The sequence below is a fragment of the Peromyscus maniculatus genome, chromosome 19 (genome assembly GCF_049852395.1).
Source record: "Peromyscus maniculatus bairdii isolate BWxNUB_F1_BW_parent chromosome 19, HU_Pman_BW_mat_3.1, whole genome shotgun sequence".
Lineage (NCBI taxonomy): Eukaryota > Metazoa > Chordata > Mammalia > Rodentia > Cricetidae > Peromyscus > Peromyscus maniculatus.
This window is the reverse complement of record NC_134870.1, coordinates 75668311-75683752: the sequence shown is the minus strand read 5'-3', so window position 1 is coordinate 75683752 and position 15442 is coordinate 75668311. Positions and strand designations below refer to the sequence as shown.

The following is a 15442-nucleotide window of genomic DNA, read 5'->3' as shown; positions in this document are numbered from 1 at the left end:
CACCACATGAAAAAGTCACTAAAAAGTTTGCAAGAATAAAAATTAGCTCACAGTGTTTTAAGTAAGTTTACAATTCCGTTCACTCCTACCCTGGATCTTCCTCTCCACCCTCCTTCTCTGAATTTATCAATGGTTACCTCCAGTCTCTTGTTGTCCCTGCCTCCAAGCTGAACCAGTCACATAAGCATGATTGATCTTCCTCCTGCTGGCCTCCTTCTGACTCTTCTGGTCATATATACCCTGTACCACCCAGGCCTCCTTCTGACTCTTCTGGTCATATATACCCTGTACCACCCAGGCCTCCTTCTGACTCTTCTGGTCATATATACCCTGTACCACCTGGGTCTCCTTCTGACTCTTCTGGTCATATATACCCTGTACCACCCGGCTCTGTCCTCTTCCGTGGGTAGTGGGAGAGCAGAGAAGGAGAAAGAGACCCAGCCGGCCACTGTTTCCAAGTGAATAGCTACTCTACCCACAGTCACAAGCCCTATGAGGATGGACAGGTACCAGGGGCACTGAGGGAGGGCTCTGCCCAGTTCCACTTGCCCCTGCCTCTTGACTTGTTCCAGGGCTCCCTCCAATTCCTAAATTTAGGCTTCACCTATGACTTTGCCAGCTTCCCGTCCTTACATTTGTTCTCAACAGAGTTCTACTGTGACTATTACAGTGACGTATTCACAAGCATGTGCGTGTATTGTAGCTTTTCCCTTAAAAGGCCACAGCCTCTTCAGAGACAATAATTCTGACTATTTAAATAAAGGCTATGTGGGTTGTCATGGCGCGTGTTCCAAAGGACCAGATCTGAAGGTGTCAGAGACCTGGTGTCCTTCTTGCATCATGGTGACTGTAAAATACTCTGCTCCACAGAATGAATGTGCAGGGGTCTGCTGGCATTCTTATTTGGTGCCACTGTAGGACTGCAGTATAACTGGGGGTCCCAGGTCAGGGGATAGAGGACTTAGCTGCGACAATGGATTCAACTTTAAGAACAGGACAACTATGGATGGAGGTCCTAGGACTGTGCCCCTTGTAGACTGTATGGAAAAGCTGTCAGGGTACTGTGAGCATCGGACTGAATCTGGGTTCACAGGTGAGTTTCCGAGGGGATGCTCCTTTGAGGAAGCTGGAAATGTAATAGTAGAGGGCAGCCGCTTTCGTGGTTGTAGTAGTTGTGGGATGGAGGTCTCTGCAGAGACTGTAACTGAGCACTTCAACAGTCAGTTTGGTTCCCAGACCAGTGGTGTCAGTGTCTCCGTGGGAGACACAAGTTCCTATGTCCACCCTGAACTAATGAGACTGGACTATCATTTTAGCGGGTGACGTGTGTGCATATTTCCACATGAGAAGAAACACCAGTCTGGAGAAAAATAGGCTTGGCCTTAGTCGGATGACCGTCTCAGGGATGACATGAGCCGTCATCAAGTGTGTGTTCTAACCATCCCATTTTTAAGGTGGATGTGGGGTTGACACATCAGCATCTATACCACTGTGAAGACAGTATTCAAATATGTAAAACATGTCAGTCCCCAGATGCCTAAAGATACGTCAATCTTGATATGATGGATATTAAAGGATTCTTTAATTTTGACTTCTGGACAATGAAGACTTGGTTTGGTTTTTAACAGCTGAAGTGATGAGGAGGCCCCTTCAGCTCAGCTTCATTCCACATACACTGATGTACTGGGGTGTAAGCAATTCCCCAAAACTTGCATTGAATAAAAGCCCTCAAGGAGACAATTCAATTTCCAAATGTAAATTCCAGCCACATGTGGAGGGAACACTACTGCTCCCATCCCCTGGTGAGCAATGAGGCTTCCAGCAAACGTGATTGCTGCTGACATTGTTGCTGTTCCCGGGAAGTGGCTTCTCAACGGTAAAAGAAACTGCTTCTGCGGGGAAAGGATTTGCTCGCGTAAAGTTGAAAGTTTACGCTTGTTATGCATGAGTTTGAGGGAAGAAAGACAGGAATGATGAGGAAAGACATGAATGTTCAATGTCATGTGCTTCAGAACAGCCATCCCCCCTTAGCCTTAATTATGATCTGTGTGAGGTTCTTGCCGCAGCCTAGCAGGAAGCCTGTACCCACTGGGGTCTCCTCTCTTTACCTTCAAGCAACTGCTGTTACCCAGTAAGGGAATGTGCCCCCATGGGCTGAACTTGTAAGGTGAAAAATTGGATTTCAGTTAGAAATAGAAAATTCAAATTTTAGATCTTGTGCTACAACAGCAAATATTCTGGTGGCCAGTTATGATGTTTCTGATTGGCAAAAGTGAGCATCAAACTCATTCTATCCAGTAAGTAGTATACAATTTATATCTGGCAATATTGGTATTTAAGAATACATTGGCAGGAGACCTTCTTTTAGTGGTTAAAAACTCAAGTGTGTGATATTTATTATTCTTAAGTTGTGTGTGATTTTGAAGGTACGTGTGTGTACATGTGAGTGCCTCTGTGTGTGTATATGTGTGTCTCTGCCTATGGAGGCCAGAGGTCAACCTCAGATTTCAGTCCTCAAGAGACCTCCACCTTGTACTTTGAGACAGGGGCTCTTAGTGGACCCTGGGGTTACTGATTAGGCCTGGCTATTTGGCCAGCACATCCCCGAGATCCTCCAATGTCTGCCTCCCCAGTGCTAGGGTTACAACCATACACCAGCATGTCCGACTTCTTACAAATGCTCTGGAGAACAAACTCGGGTCTTCATGCTTGCAAGGCAGGTCCTCGGCTCACTGAGCTACTTCTTCAACCCTAGAATGATGTTTAGATGATAAATCAAATTGATAGAGCCCCAACTCTACTGAAGTCTAAACGTGATACTTTCCCTGGGTTTGCCATAGTCCCATTCACGTGAAAGATCTTCACAAAATCCAGCCATGGTACAACCTGTCAGTTATACACTGAAGGACCCTGGCCAACGGCAAAGGGGACGGCGCAGAACTCTCCTGATAGTCTGGGTGGGGATCCATCTGAGTTCTATCTTCTGAGTCCGGTGGACTCTGTGATGTTGGTTGGACAAAGTGCCTGTTCCTTCTAGGCCCAGCTGGACATTTATGAAGTGGGTAGAGCTAGATTAGCTTTCAAACTCTAGTGTCACCAAGTAACATTTGGTCTTATTTATAAAAGACAGAGGAAGATACATTTTCCAGACCTGTGTTTCTGCCGGAAGTGGCACCTGTGAGCCTGTGAGGAATGTGGGGGTTGGCATAGAGGGTCCTAGGTCACGTGCTTTCAAGTGAGTGAGATATCCTGCATCACTTCTATATTTCCTCACCTTCCAGTGACTGAAGAAACTGCGGAGAGCACTCACTCTGACCCCGACTGCTGTGCGTGCTTAGAGGGCGGGCACCACGTCAGCAGGCAATGTCACCAGACCCTCTTCTGAGCCCTTAGCACAGATCTGTCTTTTGTACTGGATGCTGCCACCCAGCAGCAGGGTGTGCTCTAATTATTATTTTAATTTTGTGTTGGCAGAAAGATACTTTGAGGGAAGCACTTCCTTTGGGGGGCTATTCAGATCTCCAGACTTCTGGCTCAGGGCTTCTCAGCACACATGAAGAACATATTGGTTTTCCCCCAAACTGTCCTCTGTACAGCACTTACCCCACTGCTTGTGGGACCCAGGATATGTTTCCTCAGTTCATCCATCCCTCCTGGGATGGGGGACCAAACAGAGGGGACAGCCTACAAAGGGCAAAGCCAGCTTATCCAAATAAACACTGCCTGGTACTTACGCCGGGCATGCCTCGCTGGCTGCCAGGTCACAGCGAAGAATTAAACAGAAGCTCCAGGCTTACATAATCAAAATTTGCACCGTACTTGACTTTTTTTTTTTTTTTCATATCAGCTCTTTGCTACAAGAACTTCTTGAACTGACATACACCGGTAAGACATTATTTTGTGTTGTGTATTATGGTTTTTTTAGGGGGCAGGGGTGGGATCAACCTCTCCTACATTGCTCAAGGTAACAGTAGTAAGGTTCTCACAGTGAATATTCCTCCTTCTGAGTTGAAATAGTGTGGCGTGAAAAGGCTTGAGAACACAGAATTTCAGGTTCACAGCAGTGTTGGGCTATTGACGATTGAGCTCTGCACTATAGCTTCTGTGCTGTGGTCTTAAACACTGGATTCTAGGCCACTGTGGGAGAACTGGTTACAGAAGCTGTCCAAATAAAAACCAAATCAGAACAAAAAGTCCTCAAACAAACAAACAAAAAAAAACCAACCAAAAAATTAATAGTTTGCATATACATTTTAAATGAATATTTTAAGTATAATATTTTTAAGAGTATGGGAATTCTAGATGAGTAAGTATACATTCATCCAATCAGGCCATTTTGCATGTGAGCAGTTCCATAAAATTTGCAGAGCTTGGGAAATTAGCATTCCAAGAGGACAGTCCTAGGTCTTATCAAATTTATTCTGAAAGCTGCACATTGCTGGTCTGACTTCACAGGATCTGAAATATGGTATTTACCCCATGTGAACATGTGGTAAAATCATCAAGAAAAGTATTTTGTTCCTTTGCACAAAGCCTCATTTTAAAGGGAACCTTCACTGGGTAAATTTATGCAGCCTGTAAGTTCCACAAGGGGTTAAAACATTACAGGTACAAGTCAGGTGGCCATTATAAATGTTACCCAAATAAAAGCCCAAAACAGGAAGCCAAGAAGCAAGTCCCTAAGGCAGGCAGTGTCTTAAATGATATCATCTGTCAAGTTTCCAGCATCTTGTGGCGGCAGGGACACAAAAAGAAGGATTTCGTGGTGCTGGGACACTGTAGCCTCATTAGCTGCGGCCCTCCTCTACACACAGCGTAGGGTTTCACGTTAATAAGCTGCAGCTACTTCTCACACACTTGCATTAGATAAACACCAAAGGAAACACTAATGACCATCTACAGAGGCTCCATTCCATTCCTGATAAACTCCATTCTGGTGCAGTCAAACCATAACAACACATAGAACCGATCTCTCTTTGCAAACCAGTTCCTAGATTTTTTTTTTTTTTTGTTGTTGTTGTTGTTTAGTACTGAAATCAATCAGCATCTGCAGGACCAGAAATTATATTGTCTGTGCTTTTGTGCATTCAAAACAGGTTAGAAAGGGGTGGCAGTTGACTTTTCAGAACTCCTGACCAAACATGAAGGCATCCTAGAGGTGTTTTTCTCAGGAGGTAATGCCTTCTTTCCTGCTGGGCCAGCAACCTCACACCAAGAACTGAGGATTGATTTATCCCACATCACTGCTCCATCCCCAAGTCTCCCCTAGGGCAAGCTGACAATGGCCCTGAATTAGGAATGCTCTTTTTGTGATGTGGACCACAGCAGAGTGTGGACCCTCACAGCATCTCACTCCCCATTAGTGACTGGACCTGGATAACAACCCGAGGGGGCCAAACTAGTATTCCATTATAACCCTACATTTAAAAATCATTTTTCAAAAGAATTAAAAAAACTTTTTAACGTATTTTTGGGATTATTGGAATGGGCAGAATCATTCATGCTTGTTTTCTAAGAATAAATGAAAACAGCATGTACCATAGTTTCTCTGTTTGGGGACAGAAAGACATGTTTCTTCTTTTTTTTTTTTTAAATGTTGTTTTATTTTAAACCTGGGTGTTTGAATTTTACTTTTACATAGCTGAATTTAGTATATTCCCTCAAAACATAATACATTTTTATTCCATAGCTTAAGGGATCCATCAGATAAAATGTTGGTCTTTCATCTTTATTACCCTCCCATTAAAATGAAGGAAACCGGGACTCACTTCAGTTTAGAAGAGGCAATTTAGTTGGTAATGTCCTCAGTCCTCCAGCCTTTGCAGAGGGAGAGTGCATTATCACTGAGATTTCACACATCTATCTGCATAGGAAGCAACTGAGCCTTTCAGACATATACTACGTTAAATTTAATAATAGTCTTTGATTAGATTATTTTATTACAACATTTTTCCATTACCAGTCATTTCCTGAGCATACTAACATTCATAAAACCTGCCCGCCCTCCCTGTTTGTTATGTTTGTGTACGGAAGAGCCGGCAAAGTCTCTCTGCCACCGTGGCTGGGTCTGAAAGGGGCAGATTAATAACCAGGCACCACATTGGATGAGCCTTTCCTGTTCCTTGCACCAGCAGCCCTTTGCTATGACGAGGACACAAAGAGCCTCGCGTCAGGCTGATACCCTTCTTCATAACTCAAAAGCGTCACAGTGGCAATAGCCTCTAGTGCTATTTGTCTTTAGTGCGGTTCTGACACTTCGGCATGATCCATAATTCCGCAGCTATTTACCGTGACATTTCCCTTCAGTGCGGCCATAACATTCAGTGAAGCCATTATTTGGATCCATTTACCATATAAATTGTATTGTTGTGCATGCATGCTAGCAGCTACATTAGGTACCTGGAAATGAGTAAATCTTGTAAAATAGATACTAACAGCTACTCAGAAACAGGATCTCTCTGCTCCTCAGATGCAAGGAAAGAATTAAATCTGGCCCCCAACTTTCCCAAAGCACTCTTAATTGCATTCCCATGCATTGAGCACGTTTGATGTACTGAAACCCAAGACTGAAAAATAATCGGACAGGCTTCACCTTCGATTAGAAAGGCACTGTGGGGTTTTGATTCCACGACAGAAGTGGCAGGCAGCCTTTGGGCACCGAAGGAGAAGGGCAGTTTGAAGAGAAGCAGCATGGAGGTTGATGGACAGGACTGCACCAGCACACCACCTAGAGCAGGTGGGTGGCGCATTTCTCTCCCCACGGAGAAGCGAACTGGGAACGCAGGGTCCCTGACTACCATTCCCCCACCAGAGACCAAGCCTTCCGCGTCAAGCCTTTGAGGAGAAGCAAACGGTTATGATTTTAGAAGACCTGGGTGCCTTCCGTGTCTGGGGACAGGAAGTGAGCTGTGTTTAACCTTTCACATGCTAGAGTGAGCCCCCTTCTATGATCCCTGTTCCTTCATTACCTGAGCCTCTCCTGAGGAGGTAGCATAGAATTTTCTCTTTCCTCTGTACACAGTAGTTTTTCACAAAGTCTCCCTAAACCACAGCTTTCTTTTCCAAAATGCACTCTTTTTCTAAGAGTAATTTCTTCTTGGAACAGGAACATTTTCTTCACAGAGAATCTTACCAGGATGTGAATTCAAGTCACCAAATAGCAGCTGCGTCATTAAGACATATCTGTTTGCTGAATCACTTCACAGGGTTAAATTTGGAGAATTCTCCCCCCAAATGTCTATTTAGATAGTTAGGGCTCCTTGCGAAGCATATGGACTGTAAGAATACCAGGCTGACCCAAATTACCTGCTCACCTGTGAAGGACTTATTAACACTAGAGCAGCCGCTTCCAAAGCAAAGGAGACTTGGTGAGCTATTTGAAGACTGATTTAAAAAACTCATCAGTAAGCCGGGGACATACTGACTCGATCAGGTCCCGCATCAGGAATTAATCTACTTCCCTGGAACAATAAAATCTGGAATGAGACCGTCCATGACTAAAGAATCGAATGTAAACATTTTACCTCTTAGCTATAGAGAGAACTTTTATTGAGGCACGTTATTTTTACCCCCAAGGAAAGCGGGGAGCAGAACTGATTAGCACTACATTTTGGTTTTAAGAAATACTATGTTCATCCCAAGGCTTTGTCATTGATGTCATAGCTTACTGCTGACACTATGAGGTAATTCCACCACAAGTTTCCCAATATTTTTCCCAGTGTACATATAGTCAACAGCCCGGAATATAGAGTCCAGGCCGATGAACCTCCCCTCTGGAGCCAGTTGTCCCAGGTCCACCTCACAGACCAGTTCCCCACGAGTGTACAGCTCCAGCAAGTGTTCCATGGCGGCCTGGTACTTGGATAAATAGTGGTTCAGAAAGAAGCCCCGGAGACTGGCAGACTTCCTCAGGAGCTTGGCCGGCAGAGCTCCTGCTTTTACTGGTGACAGACCTGAAGGGCTTTGGTAGCCAGAGATAAACCCAATTACCATCAGACGCCCTTTGATGGCCAAGGCATCCACTGCCAGGTCAAACATGGCTCCCCCAACAGACTCGTAGACTACATCGACACCTTCAGGGTACTCCTGCTTCAGAACTGTCTCCACAGGCTCTGTTTTGTAGTTGATGGGGCGATCACACCCAATGGATTTCAGAAAAGCTAACTTTTCATCCGATGAGCAGGTTCCAATGACATGGCACTTGGCTATCTTTGAAAGCTGCACAGCAAACTGACCTGTCCCCCCAGCGGCTGCGGTGACCAAAACTTTCTTCCCTTCTGACAGCTCTCCGAGCTCTTGCAGGCTGATGTATGCAGTGGTGCCACTAACCAGCAGAGTGAGATACTCGGGTTTCACTGAAGGCACGGGAGTGGCAATGCTAGCAGGCACCACTGTATACTCAGCAAAGGAACCAGGAGCCACATAAGCCACAGCCTGGCCCACTGTGTACCTAGCGCTAGCAGAGAGGCCTAGGGCCACCACCTCACCAATCCCTTCAAAACCTATGTCAAAGGGGGGCTTCACGGACGGGTCATAGCGGCCAGCAGAATAGTTGATGTCAGACGCGTTAACACCAACGAATCTAGAAGAAAACAAACAGATGTATCAAGATTCTTTTTTGTTAAAGATCTTCATATTCTGCTTAGAGGGAAGAGGCCTTTCTAATCCCAGGGAGTATGAAAGAACTCCTATACTATGGGACTTGACAGAATTCGGGAGAATAATTCCTGCTGCTTAGCTGAAAAAAAGAATTCAAACATGTATTAACTCGAGTTTGGGCGGATTTTATTCTTTTACAGTTTAGGGATAATTTCATATTACTTTAATCAGCAAGTGATGTATTCGTATTTCCTGTGCCGCTTACTTCTGTCCTCTTTCAAAAGGCAAAATGAGGGGAAATAAAAAAAAGACAGGAAGCCCTCACCATACACCAAGTTCACTGGAGCTCTGAGTTGGAAATTAATTGGTCTCTTAACAGAGATGTTAAAAACAGCAGTGGAATAAAATACACCCGAAGAAACACACTTGTATCGATTCTGGCAACAATTTAACACTTCAGATAATCATAATAATGACAATGATATTATTAAAGATTGATGGACACACAAGGTCATCCATGCGACATGTTACTGCCCCGGCTGTTTGAAACACCGAAGCAAATTTTCTCTCTGATGTAACTATGCCCAGCATGAACATACTCATTTTGATTAATTGAACAAAAACTGGGGAGAATGATTTTTATGCAGCATTCGGCATTTTACAGCCTTTGCAGATGAAAAGGGAAGCCAGCCCTCACTGTATTTTCCTCAACAAGAAGCAGAGACCCAGCCTGATTAATAGCAGATGACTTTCATTTTGGTATCCAGGCTCACGTTAACTGTGAGGCCGGTATTTACCAGCTTTTCTTTGTACCCCAGTATACCTCATAGCAAAAATATCTCCACGGGCGAGTGGTAGCCATCTTCTAAGAATGTCAGGAGGGAACTCTAACACAGAAGGACCCCAAAATTGCCATCTCCTCCCGTAAGGAAGCGAAAAGATGGTAGGTAGGAGAGAAATGAAAAGTATTCACTTTTAATTTATGAACCTAAGCTGTCCTGGGTAGGGGCACACTCTCATTATTATCATAGCCAGTGCCCTGGACTTCCAAACGGGTCCTCACAAGTATTCTACCACAAAGAAAGATCTCAGTAAGAAAGCTGGAAACAGTTTCTTCCGCCAAGTTGCTCTCAGAAGTCAGCTAGCTTACCATGACTCCAGTAACTGTAAATTCTGCTTTCTGTACTCACAGATAAAGCCAGTAACGCAAAGTGGGGAAAATCAGTTTCCACACCGAAATGCCAATATTCTATTTTTCGGAAAAGGGGTCGGCTCAGCTTCGGATCGATTTCCCTTTAACTTTACACAGTTCTCCAGCTCTGACCTTTCTGAAAAGGGCTAGCTAGCTCCCTAGATCTTGATTCTGGACCTCCCAGGGCCAGCTCACTAGAGCCAGGATGCGGGGCTCACTGCCCTTCATTCATTGGAAAAGCCAACTCCAGGAGAGAAGGCCGCCAGGGTGGAAGTGATCTTAGGGCAGGGGAACAGGGACCAATTGCCAGTCCATCTTCTATTCGAAATTAACCCTTCCCATTCCCCTCCAGGGAGCCCTGACTATGGCTCCTAGGAAAGCTGGGGGCAGACAGTGCTGCGGCCCAGTGGGTGGGGTGGGTAGGATCCGCAGGACAGAGATGCAAAGTCCCTCCTGCCCCGGGGAATTTGCCTTTTCCCTGGAAAAGGTGGAGACCTAGCAGGGCACACTGACGGAGGGAGGGGGCAGCTGAGGCCAAGTTTGGAGGGGTGACAGCGTGGCTCAGCTGGAGCTGGACTGGTTGCTGAAGGCCAGTAGAGGCTTGGGCTGGAGACACCCCAGCGGTCACTGTGCCCATCAGCACCCTGCCCAGAAAGCCTTGCAGCGCTCTGGGGTGCTTCTGGGCGGGTCACTGCTGGGAACCGCGGCCTTTCCATTCCCACCACCTCAAGTCCCAGAGCAAGACGCGGCTGGCTGCCGGGTTTCCGGGTTTCCCGGCCCCACGGACAGACATGCTCTTCCCGAGTCCCAAGAAAGCCACGCAGAGCAAAACTCGCCAGCTCGTGACCTTGACCGCATGTACCTCCTTTTCCCACCACTCTCAACCTCTCTTCATCGTGGGGATAGATTGCCTATAGCCTGTCTTCTGGTCCCCATGCTCTCTCCAACGTCTCTTGGTCCATGGCGCCGGGATCCCTGTCTCTACCTGGTACCTAGTTCTGGCTCTGCGTCAGTCCAGTCTGCGGTGGTGGAGACCCGCCACTGCCCTGGATGCACCTTGGTCCTCACCTGGGCTTTATCAGAAGCTGTGCAAGCCTTCCCTTCCTCCAGAAACAAGTTCAAGGGCAGCAGGCTCAAAGGGAAAGAGGGACCACCGGGTCAAGGAAGGAAGAAAGGAAGGCGAGCCACAGGGAAAAACAAAAAACAAAAACAAAAATCAGGAAAGATGCGCTGGCGCACTTGGAGACCTTCCCTGTCTCCTTCAATTGAAATTGTGTGCCAGTAATGACCGCAGGACCCCGGCAACCGGAGAGGAGTGAAAACCGAAGTCTAGGCACCCCACGAAAATTTAATGGGACCGCAGCAGGCGTTTCCCAAATATATACCCTTCTAAAGCCACTTGGTTATTTATACTAGAAAGTGGTGAGTGCCTAGTACGTTTATTGTAGAAGCCATGGGGATGGGGGGGGGGGCTTTCCTTTGAACAAACACCAAACAGGAAAACTTGGATCACAGGAAAAGCCTTGAAAACTGGGAGACAATGTCGTCCAAACCAGACTTTCCTTGGAAAACAAACCAACAAAAAACAGAAGGAGAAGGAAAAGTTAAGGGGGGGGGGCGTGGAGAATCTGGGCTTGGAGAGTGAGCAGAAATATTTTACCCTCCCGTGAGCAACAAACCGTTTATCACACCGCCTCCCCTCCCCCACTACTCACCGCCATTTCTACAAACTCTTTGCATTATCTTACACTTGAGCAGAAAATCGTTAGGAATATTTGGAAACGAAAAAAAAATCTGTCATTCTCACAAAAAAGACAAAAATAGCACACACACAAAAAGGACTTGACCATCAGTATCGGTCTCTTTTCCTTTTCCGAGCGCTGAGCGGAGGGGGAGAACCGGAGTTGTCCTGTGGATGCGTGAGGCAGTAAGGTGATGGCTGGTTTTGTACATCAATTACTGATTCCAGAGGGGGGTTCTGTGCACCCCCTCCACACACTTTTCCTTAGTTGTATAAACTTGACTCTCCTAAACCCACATCCAGCTTGCATGCGCTGCCCTTCTTGTGAATGGAAGAATGTGTTTTGCTAACTGGAATGAGGTGTAGAAATAGTTCACTGGAAGAAAAAGTCAGAGGACTGAGCACAGTTAAAAGCTCCAAACTTCCTTCCAAACAAATAAATTTGGGCTTAGTCCACCCATTGCAGGGGAGATTTTGTTATGCTAAAAATGAGGAGCCTCGGAATAAAAATGCGGTGCAATTAGCACTACTTAGGAGGCTATTGGCCCTGGATTCAAATGAACTAACTTGCGGTTAATTATTAAACTCTGCTCCTCAAAATAAAATGAAACCGGGAAGAACACTGACAGTGTTCATAAGAATAAAAGGTCTGCCTTCAGTTGAGTTGGTAGACTTTGTTACAGAACAGCGTCGAGGGAGGCAAAGATTCCGCCCGCTTCCAACTCACAAACTGATTTCATTTTCCCCCCAATTGTGGATTCAAGGTAGAAGTTAGAAGTCAAGTTGCTCATATAAAGCACTTGTATCAAAGGGTTTCTTGGCAGACATGGAAGCAAAATAGAGCTGTGGATTTTAAAACGACACCAACAGCTGAATTTTCCAAAATGGAAGTCTATTCTACTGCGACCCGAAGGAACACCCAATTCCAGACCAACCAAGATGACCCTGGGTATCCAGGAGTGTTGCAGCGAGACGTTTGGAGAAGCGGAAGACATTTGGAGAAGCAGAAAGGGAGCCAGCTAGGTCGACTAAGCGTTGGGGGAGAGCGTTGGGGGAGACCTCTGAGACTTAAATGAACTCCAGGGTGAGAGGCCCCCCAGACCAGCGAAGCAGACTAGCCAGACTCCATGGCATGGGAGTCCCACCTCGATGTTCCCCGGCTTCTCTCACTTCACACCTCCTCTCAGCCTGTCCCCTTGTGGTACCCCCTCCACATTTCACACCTGTTTCAACGAGGGATTTTATGTAAGCAGTTGTGTGTGTTTATTAGTGTTTACAGTCAACACTATATAAATCACAACAATAAAAGAAAATGAAAGCCCGCCGTGGAACTTTTTTTTTTTTAATCTCCCACGAAGTTTGCTTGGAAAGGTTTTCAGTCTATTCTCACCTCCACTTCGAACAAATCACTGGTGTGCTCTGGATGTTCTATGTGAACACAGCCGAAGGCCTTTTTTAGGTTGGCAGGGCTCAAATTTTTATCCTCCACAGATATCCTCAGGATTTCATCACACAATGAAGCACTCCTCTGCGCCATGAGCAGCCACAGCCAGCTTGTTAAGGACATCCACACCACCCTTTAAGGCACTCTCCACCCACGCACAGTCCCACCCACACTCAAACGCTAAGGTTCCAACAGGTTTCCAAAAGTTTCACAATCAGCATTCTTCATTCCTACAGGCTTGTTTGGAAAGTTGACAGGAATCTTTAAACTGGACTGGTTGAACTAACAATCTTTGCACCCAGTTACTTGGGTAGGCAAGTCATTTAGACCTTCCAGGGGACCCAAAAAAAAAAAACAACAACAACAAAAAAAAAACAAAACAACTTTCTGGTACAGAGTTTACAGCTTGGATACAATTAGAACTCCTCCCTTCCGTAATTTTATCTAGCTTCCAACACATCACGCTGGGACCTTGGAGCCCAGCAGGTGAAAGGGCACAGAGGGGAACCCCTTCCTGACAGTCCGAGGCACTCAGCAGACCTCAGTGTGGTATGGTCTGGCCTGAGACCGGTGAAGTCTTACACTTCTGCTTCGCCACTTCCTAAAGATTAGTGATGTGGAAAATCATTAAGGTGGGAAGCATCAGGTAGAAAGGTCAGGTCTGGGAACAACCAGTGTGCCACCCGAATGCCTGCAATGCATTCGGGTAAATGCAGCCATGCCCCCGCCCAACGCTGGCCCAGCTTGCTGGTGCACGCCTCCGCTGTGCACTCAGGGGACAGAGCACAGTCAAATGGCATTGACAACGCGCAGACTAGGTGCACACCAACACGCCCAAGGACAGGCTCCGCCAATATGAGATGGAGGGGACAGGAAAAAAAAGCAAACCGAAGAAGGGCCCCCTTCCTCCAAAGCACGTTTACCTAAACGTCGCAGTGTGTGTCCAGGCTGTTGATGCTCCACTAAAAATTATAGCAACGCAGGAACCGTGGGTGCGCGCGGGTGGGCCGGGTGGGGAGCCTCCCTTTCTGGGTCCCGTCGTTTTTATTTAGGGAGCGGGAGGGGGAGGAGGGACGGCTGGGGGAGGGAGGAATCCCAAATTAAAATAATCCCCAGATAAGAGGACGTTTGGTGGCATCGGGTATTCACACCAGCAAGTCACATTACATTCGCATTCGCCAGATGGCGGCGGGTTCAACTTCCCGGGATCTCGCAAAGTCAGGCTGTGCGCCCAAGCGCGCGCCGCAGTGTGGGCAGGCGGGCGACCCGGGACAGCCGGGAGCCCAGCTGCGCGGGACGGGGACCGGGACGGGGTCGCGCGCCGGGCTCACCGGTTCCGGACGAGGAGGTCTCCGTCCCCGGGGAGCGGCACTGGGCAGTCCCGGCGCAGGGTGACGGCCTCGCGGAAGTTAGGGCTCAGCCGGGTCACCACCAGCTTCTGCATGGCTCGGGGGATGGCGGAGCCCTGGAAGTCCAGGAAGTGACGGGCGTACGACATGTCCACGATGGCTCGGGCCCCGGCGGCCGTCAGCCTCAGCATAGCCCGCGATCGGCTCCGCCCGCTCCTGCGCCTATGCTGGCCCGGGTCGCGCCCAGCCCCGGCCGCTTGGCTCTGCTCGGCTCCGTGCGGGCGGGCCCGCCCCTCCTCCGGCCCGCGCCCTCCCCTAGGCTCCCGCCCTCCCCTCACCGCCTGGCTCCCGCTCCCGCCCCCGCCCTCCGGCCCCGCAGCCCCCGCGGAACCCGGGCGCGCCACCCCAGGATCCCTGCCCGGCCCCGCTGCAGCCGCAGCCGCTGCTCCTTTAATCTTTTTGTTTTGGTTTGAATCCGCTCGGCTCGCACTGGCCTAGGATCTCCTCCGCCCTCCCCTTTCCTCCGGGCGCGGGAGAGGCCCCGGATATCCCCACCCTCCCCACGCTCTGCGACAGGATTTGATTCCTCCACCGGGGGCGGGGGGCGCCAAGCTAGAGGGCCAGCGCCCTGGCGATCGCCGCCGCCGTAGCCTAAACGTCCCCGAGCGGCACGGCGCCCGGCGGCCGGCGCAGGCGCCTCCCCTTCCCGTGCGAAGCGTTCACTTCCTTGCAAGGTGGTACGAATCAACCCCGAGCGCGGCCGGGGCGGCAGGGCACGGCCGGGTCCCGGGCCTGGGCCGGTCGGGGAACCCGGCTGCTGGTGCACGCGCACCAGCACCTTCCTGCTGGCCAAGGGCGCTTAGTGCACCGTGCATCCCCGGCCTAGGCCTCCGGTGCTCCGAGCGCGTCGCTCGCCCCTGTGATCTTTCAGTCTGTCCCGTGCAACTTGCACGAACTAAGCCATTTTATTTATCTTGGCCTAGATTTCATGTTTTTCCATGGATGTTTTAAGTAGCTCCACAATACTGTTACAGCTTTCCCACTGGGAGAGAACACACATACAGAGTGCTACATGGCCGAATTCCCAAAGCGCAGAAGCATTTTAAAGTTCTAGGTGG

At 48.2% G+C, this 15442-nt stretch overlaps 2 protein-coding genes across 2 annotated transcripts in view; one reads left to right on the top strand and one right to left on the bottom strand.

The window, feature by feature from the left end:
• Positions 1–7517: 7517 nt before the first annotated feature.
• Positions 7518–14620, bottom strand: Ptgr3 (prostaglandin reductase 3). The gene is made up of 2 exons (XM_006973889.4): positions 14307–14620; positions 7518–8581 (listed from the first exon to the last, which is right to left on the bottom strand). The coding sequence occupies exons 1-2, from the start codon at positions 14513–14515 to the stop codon at positions 7657–7659; spliced, it is 1134 nt and encodes a 377-aa protein (XP_006973951.3). The 5' UTR covers positions 14516–14620; the 3' UTR covers positions 7518–7656.
• A 662-nt stretch (positions 14621–15282) lies between these two features.
• Positions 15283–15442, top strand: part of Tshz1 (teashirt zinc finger homeobox 1) — a 74623-nt gene continuing 74463 nt past the window's right edge. Inside the window, exon 1 of the mRNA XM_042264084.2 lies at positions 15283–15442. This exon is cut by the window's right edge and continues 1223 nt beyond it. The gene's annotated coding sequence lies outside the window, so the exon portion shown is untranslated.

What these genes read in the sequence shown, in the direction of transcription:
- Ptgr3 (XM_006973889.4), bottom strand. Translation starts at nt 14,515, where the DNA reads ATGCTGAGGCTGACGGCCGCCGGGGCCCGAGCCATCGTGGACATGTCG. An exon ending in GACCTCCTCGTCCGGAACCG is followed by an intron (nt 8,582 to 14,306) that starts GTGAGCCCGGCG and finishes GTTTTCTTCTAG; the next exon opens with ATTCGTTGGTGTTAACGCGT.